At 41.2% G+C, this 7,690-nt stretch overlaps 1 protein-coding gene across 4 annotated transcripts in view; it reads left to right on the top strand.

The window, feature by feature from the left end:
• The window catches only part of FAM114A1 (family with sequence similarity 114 member A1), a 112,207-nt gene that overhangs the window by 92,425 nt on the left and 12,092 nt on the right, over nucleotides 1-7,690 (top strand). For all 4 annotated transcript variants that reach the window (XM_049631956.1, XM_049631958.1, XM_049631957.1 and 1 more), the window contains 2 exons: nucleotides 4,741-4,832; nucleotides 6,599-6,760. In XM_049631956.1, coding sequence (XP_049487913.1) covers nucleotides 4,741-4,832; nucleotides 6,599-6,760 — 254 coding nt within the window. The remainder of the gene's footprint in view (nucleotides 1-4,740; nucleotides 4,833-6,598; nucleotides 6,761-7,690) is intronic.

Consider the following 7,690-nt stretch of genomic DNA (forward strand, 5'->3'; position numbering starts at 1 on the left):
GCTGCATGGCCTTGAACAAGTTAGGTAACCTTTCTGAAACTCGTTATCTTCACCTGCTAAATGGAGACAATTATACAGATTCCCAAGGGCTGTTGTAAGGCTCAAGTTAGAGAATATATGTAAAAATATTTATTACAGAGCCTGGCACACAGAACTGCTCAAAAACATTAGCTGGTATTGTTATTTAAAGTGCTAAAACAATGCCGGGACAATAGTAAAGGTACAATCAATTGTAGCTTTTATTTATGATTGTATTTGTTATTACCCACACAGCATAGCAATCATGTGCCTTCATACCCATCAAAGAGCCGGAAGTGTTCTGTGCCCAGGTGTGTTACCTACCTTTAATCAAGGCTCAAGCATGAGAGCCAAGCGCTTCAGCCTCGTTGCTCAGGGCAAGATTATTCTAGGCATTTGCAAACTTAGTTAAATACCATCTCCCACTTTAGTCCTTCATAGAGACCTTATGTGCCTTCAGTTTAATGAGGTTTATGCTCATTGCATCAAAATAGAAGACTCAGTTATACAGAACAATAGAAAGAAGTCAATATCAAAGAGACTGTTGGAGAAGAATGTTTTTGAGATTTGTGTGTTTCTACAAAAGTCACAAAGAATGACAGCCTTGTCTTTGCTTTAATAATGAGAAACTAAGACACTAGCTGTCAAAGTTCACGCACATGGTATTATGGGCCCAAGATGAACCAATAGGGATGCCTGTTTTCCAGAGTAACAATCACCAGAAAGATCCACATTATTTCTCTTTGGTTTCATGATGCCTAAGGTAGACCTTGATCCTAATGGGGGAGTCATTGAGAACGACAAAAAGAAGATCCCAGATTTCCCCTAATGTCAGTACTGTTGCCAGTGCAACTTAAAGCAGCCCTGCATCCCCAACTAGGGTAATTTCTTAGAGAGGAACCTTGGTTCAATACTGTTAATACTGTTAATGCTACCATATGTGATGTGTTTCAGTCAATACAGAGCTTTAGTAAATTGGGCTTTTTTCATATGCTAAAAACAAAAAACAAAAATTGAAGTCCTGGACAGCATGCTTAAGAAATGGTAGACTTTCTCTCCTTAAGTGACAGAACCCTATTACCGCCCATAACATATCCATTTTCCCAAAGGGCATCTCCAGATTATCAAAACACTATTAATTTTAATTAATTTAATAGATAAATATAAAACATGTAAAGAAAAACTGGGAGAAAAGAGTAGCGGGGTTGCCATTAAATCAATCCAGTTATGATGGAGCATGACAACTCCATAGAGGTGGACAGATTATCTAAAAGCTGTAAAGAGTTATCTCATCAGTGGGGGTGAGTGGACGAGCCAGGAGGAACACTCTGAGAGAAACCAGAGCATTTGCATCCATTTTTTTTTCTTGTGATCATTTACATTCCTAAAGGCCCCTTAACATGTAAATAATTTATTTGCAAGTCTTGGAAAATATAACAAATTGTCGTTTTCAGCTAAACTCAACATCAGGCTCCTCTGCCTTTGATAATATTAGCTAATGATTTGCAAGATTGTCTTTCCAGCAGTGTGTAATTTTATCACACTACTATAGGTCTCTAATTTGGTTTACCACTGTCGTGAAGAGGTTCTAAAAGGCCATTTTCTATTTTTACCGCTTCAGTGAAGATCTTGACCACATGTACGAACCAAGAGTTGTAGTAATAGATATTCTTTGTTGCAACAGTATTGATCATCTGTTTTTATCTACTTCTGTTTTTCTCTACTTCCATTTTTCTCTGTGGCTTTTTTTCCCCTAAGATATCTGCTAAAAGTTATTGGTATCTTTTTCTGTTGTATACAACAAATGCACATTTAAAAGCTGGAGAGGGGTACCTGGGTGGCTCAGTCAGTTAAGCATTTGACTCTTGATCTCAGCTCAGGTCTTAATCTCAGTGTCGTGAGTTTAAGCCCTGCACTGGGCTCCATGCTAGGTGTGGAGCCTGCTTCTAATAAAAAAAAAAAACATATAAAATTGGAGCTACACAAAGTATTTGCATCCTAATTTAGCATTGATGACTCCCAAATATTTTTAATCTCCCTATGTTTTTTTTAATGTTTATTTATTTATTTTGAGAGAGAGAGAGAGAGAGAGCAGGGGAGGGGCAGAGAGAGAGGGAGAAAGAGAATCCCAAGCAGGCACTGTGCTGTCTGCACAGAGCCCAATGCAGGGCTTGATCCCATGAACCATGGAATCATGACCCGAGCCAAAATCGAGGTTGGATATTCAACCGACTAAGCCACCCAAACACCCCAATCTCCCTATGTTTCTATCTTTGTAGCACGTAACAACATAGTTGATAAAATCTTAGTGTTTACAAATACTTTCACATTTGTTACATTATTTGATCTTTACAACAGTGCTACAGCAGAGATGGATGGGTTTTTTTTATCTAAATTTAGAGGAGGGTATGGAAGCCAAGAAGACCCATGACTAGCCCCAGGCCATATATTCTCTAAATGCAGGAGCTGGGGTAGAACCCATGCCTTCCACAACTAAGTCCAGGGCTCTAACTTCCCTGCATCATTGCCTCACACAGAACAAGAAGTGAGAAGAACCAGGCAGTTTGGCAATGAGCCCTTGCTGATGCTGCACAGATGTGTGCCTGCCCCTCTTACTTTGCCTATACAGGGAGGGTGAGACCAAGATCCCTGCCCAGCAGAGAGAGAGAATCTCAGCTTTGTCTCTGTCTCCCTAGCCCTTCATCTCTCCTTTCTTGCAAGTAGCTAATGAGAAGGCATTAGGTTGAAGACTGGGTTCAGGTAATCACCTCCTCCAGGAAGCCTTCTTAATACCCCTCTCAGGGCAAGATTTGGTGCTGTAAAAGCCTTCTCAATCAGTGCGCTTACCTCTTCGGGTTAGAACGATGCTTGTGTCAGCTTCATCCTGAACAAAGACAGCCATCTCTCTCTCTCTCTCTCTCTCTCTCTCTCTCTCTCTCTACCGCCAAGGTACACGCCTCCCTGCCCCTGCTGCAGCCACCCTGGCCTCCTTGCTGTCCCTGCGCAAGCCGGGCACACTCCTTCTTGGACTTTGTGTTGGTGGTGTCTCTGCCTGGAGATCTCTTCCCGTGCCCCATCTGGTGTTGCTCACCATCTCCTCCTCTGTCATTACTCAAATGGCACCTTCTCAGCTGCCCTCTCACTTCCCGACTGCCAGCCACCCCCATTCCTCTTCCTTGGTTTATACTTCATAAAACTTTCCACCTGACACATATGTTTTACCTCTCTATTTTGTTCATGAATCTGTCTCTCCCCTGAGAATATATGAACTCGGGTGATGATAAACTGATCAAGCCAAATGTTTTAAACAAAGACATACAAGTTACTCCGGCTGTCTTCACAAGCTGCTAATTAGCCATTTTGTCTATAAAACAGCAAAGGGCACATGCACACAAGTATTAGATACAGTTTTTCTCACATGGCTTAGTTCTCCCTGAAGGTAATGCCTTTCCCCACTGACACAAACCAGAGGATTTTCTACTCAGAGGGTTTTGAGATCATGTAATCAGGCCAGATTAATGATGTTTTTATTCTCCCCCAAACTGGTGGTAAACCCATTGTAGAATCAATTCTTTAGCACTTAGAAAATTTAAATATGGTTTCAATTCATACATATAAATGAGAAAAAGAAGTAAGATTATAACTTGTAAAAAACCGTTTTTATTGGGGCACCTGGGTGGCTCAGTGGGTTAAGCATCTGACTTCAGCTCAGGTCATGACCTTGCGGTTCATAAGCTCGAGCCCCGTGTCGGGCTCTATGCTGGCAGCTCAGAGCCTGGAGCCTGCTTCGGATTCTGTGTTTCCCTCTCTCTCTGCCCCACCCCTGCTCACAATCTGTCTCTGTCTCTCTCAAAAATAAATAAACATTAAAAAAATTTTTTTTAATCTTTTTTATTGGCCCTCAATGACATTAATTTATTTTTATTTGATGGTATATTATACATAACATGATATATGTGATCCATATATTATTCTATATGGTATAGTTTACCACCAAACTGTTTATTTAATAATACTCAGTTTAGTACCTATTATGTTCCCGGCCACTGTGTTGGATGCTCTGGATTCAGGAATGAGCAAAAACATATACCATGTCTGTCCTTAGGTAGCTCCCATTCTGGAGGGAAGATATACCATTAAGAAGTAGTATAGGACCAACAGGTGTCCTCTGAAACCTTGGGAAATTTCCCAAGAGATACAGTGTAGTTACATCAAGTAGTGTATGACCCACGAGACTAGTTCTGCTTGCTCAGCACTATGACTCTGTGGACAGAAAAGGGTGCCCTGGGTATTATTAGAGTTGCAGTGCTAAGCATAACAATACTCCAGGTCATAAATACAGTGTTGTCACAGGTCTCTTCCACCATTCGTTTGTTCATTCAGTCATTCTTTCAACAAATAGCTACCGATCACCTATAGCTGTCAACAAGACAGATAGGTCCCTTCCTGCCCTCACGCTGCCTTCAGGTCAGCCTGGGGGCACCCCAGCTACAGCTTTGAGCAACGAGGCTGGGGCAGCCCTCACATGGTGGCAGCCGGCTGCCCGAGCATCGTGGTGCTTGGGAGTGGGCAGCTCATAAGCTGCCCTCTGGCAGCGGGGGAGCAGGCTGCTGCAGCCCTCACTTTCACTTTGACTGCGGGCTGTAAGGTTCGGGGAGCTGCCACATTCTGAAGGAGGAAAAATAAATCACGTTTCTTACTTTTGTCATTTTCTATTTCCAGCCTTAGAAGAAAAGGGAGAAGAATTTGCTAGCATGCTTACAGAGCTTCTCTTTGAATTACATGTTGCAGCCACGCCTGACAAACTCAATAAGGTCAGCACTAAGTCTCAGTTTTTATTGTTGTTGTTGTTTTTAAAGTTATCGGTTGTAAATTCAAGAGATCCACCTGAAATGGAAAAACCCCAAACCCCAAATGGCACATGGTGATGGGGGAGGAGAGTATGAGGTCACTAATTAAGATTCCAGGAGGCAACATAATGAAATGTGATGGGAGAGAACATGCTAGACTGTGTCAGGAGACCTGCCTTTTAGTTGCAACTTCACCAGTAATGACCCTGTGACCTTGCACAAGTCACTTCTCCTCAAAATAGAATTGTATATCAGAGCAGTGGGTATCTTCAGCATAGGGGAGGGAAAAGGGATACAGAATCACCAAGGGGTTTTTCAAACTCCGTCTCCCCTCCCACGCTGCAGTGATGTGCCAGAATCATGCAGACAGAATCCCCTCAGCCGGGTCAGCCACACGCCCCCTCCCGCACAGAATGCTGGTGCCACGTGGAGTCTAAGAACCATCCAGCTTTTTCAGTCTGGGTTCTTCTAATTGTACCACGGCATGTTTTGCAACTTAGTGTAAGGACTTGCCGTGGAGTTTGTTAATGAAGACACTGCGTATTAAGTACTTAAAACTGTATTATTTTTCCCATTCTCCTTTTTTCCCTTCTCTTTAGCAAGCAGTAGTTGATGTAGGCCCTCACTTAATCAAGGTGGGTGAGGAAAGGGCAGGATGAGGCAGTGAGGGGGAGACATGAGTAATTTCTTTATCTCAGATAGAGGTCACCGATTCTGGCAGGTCAGTGACTTGAACACAGTGGGAAATTGCCTCATTTATCTCTGTGCAGCACCTGCCACTGCTGTGTGTGTGTGTGTGTGTGTGTGTGTGTGTGTGGTGTCTCCAAGGTCCCACTGGTCTCTGTGCAGCACCTGCCACTGCTGTGTGTGTGTGTGTGTGTGTGTGTGTGTGTGTGTGTGGTGTCTCCAAGGTCCCACTGGTCCAAGGTGGACATAGTCAGCTAAGCTTTAAGATGAGAAGTAAGTTTAACATAAGCTCAGATACAACTTTCACTTAAGCAAACAGCTTTAAACTGTAATGTAAAAACTCGGTGAGTCTGCCCTTTCTAAATTCAGGGAATGACAGATGGGGAAGGGGGGTTGTTCTGCTTGTTCAATTTAGCCATAATTTTTTGGGCTTACAGGTTTCTCAGACTGCACTCATGTGAGATTAAACTAGTCATGGAGCAGCTCCAGGTCTTTCCAACAGCTCCTCTCCTCCCCCCTTGAGGTCTAATGTCTCCATGACGAGGGAAGAGAGAACAGATCCATCCTTCACCTTCGCTGCATGATACATTACTAGGTTCATGAAACATTAAGGGTTTCATGAGCCCTATCAAATGAGGAAATTTGCTTTAGCAATGACCCTGGCTAAGTCTCTAACCTACATATAAAAAAGTACTGTTATTCTTTTATAGTTGGTCATGAAAAGTGAAAAATATACTATCGGTCTTTCAAGGTGACTGTCCTTTTTATTCTTACCCATGTATCCTTTCACAGTGTGTTTTAAAAAGGTCCTGCAGTGTTCTCGCCATACTTTCTATTCTGCCCCCTTTTCTTACTTTATATTCACGAGAAAGCACCAACAAGGTGCTTTTAAGGGGACTAAGGAATTGCCTCATCACTTTTTGAATGTACAGAGAATCACCCTTGAAGGTTTAGGGCAACTTTACTGTAGTCTGGGGATTGGAATTTCTTCATCTCCCAATTTGCATAATAAACGAATTGCTTTGGTTGGGGGGCCTTTGCAGGCCATGAAGAAGGCTCATGACTGGGTGGGAAAAGATCAAGCTACCATATCAGTAGATATGGCAGAAGAGGCAGAGGAGAGCACCAAAAAGGAAGAAAAGGAAGAGAAACCAGAAAATCCCGAAGAAGACAAAAAGGAAGAGAGAAGAACTAAGACAGTTGAGGTAAATTTATTTGAGATTACCTAAAGAGCAGTAATATTACCTTTATTTCACTAGTAGCCGAATTTCAAGTGAGGAGAAAGCACTTCGTTTTCATTTGTACCCTTTTTCACATTATAGAAATGTGAGTATTAATGGGATAAACACTAAAATTTCTCAATGCCAAGACAATTCGTGACTTAGCATAGATATTGTAGTTTTTCTCCAGAGATTTACAATGATAATTTAAAGGAAAGAAGATCTTTAAGAACATAGTTGATTTATCATTAGGATAAAACTCCATCTTATATGCAAATTTGTAACTATAAAAGGTCTTTATGCCCCATAAACTAATGAGGTAATTGAAGCTTTTTCCAGAAAAAAACTTCATGGCCATGGTTTCTATTCTATAGTTTAATAAATTTATGTGAGCATAATTTATAACCTGTGTTCAAAAATGAGTTTGCAATAACTTCACTTTTACATTGAATTTTCATTTTAGAGGAAGTAGATTTTAAATTCGATCACTATAAAGAAAAATGTCCAGTGAGGTTGACTTATTCAGCCATTCTTCCACAAGCATTTTTGAGCAGCTGCCTGTTGTGTGCCCAGAACTGCTCTAAGAACTAGGGACACAGATGTAAGTGTTGCCGTGTCGCTGGGGACCCAGCAACACCTCCACGTTATGGCAGCCTTTCTACTTAGAAAAGTCTCCAATACACCCATTCACCTTTGGGTAAACTTGTCAGGCCATTTTTTCCCCAAGAAACATATATATATATTTTTTACAAGTTTATATATGTATGTGTGTGTGTGTATATATATGTATATACATATATATATACATATACATATGTATATTATATATACATATATATAATACATTATATATTATACATTATATATATATATATATATATAAACTTGTCAGACCATTTTTCCCCAATACAATAC

The sequence above is a fragment of the Panthera uncia genome, chromosome B1 (assembly GCF_023721935.1).
Source record: "Panthera uncia isolate 11264 chromosome B1, Puncia_PCG_1.0, whole genome shotgun sequence".
Classification (NCBI taxonomy): Eukaryota; Metazoa; Chordata; class Mammalia; order Carnivora; family Felidae; genus Panthera; species Panthera uncia.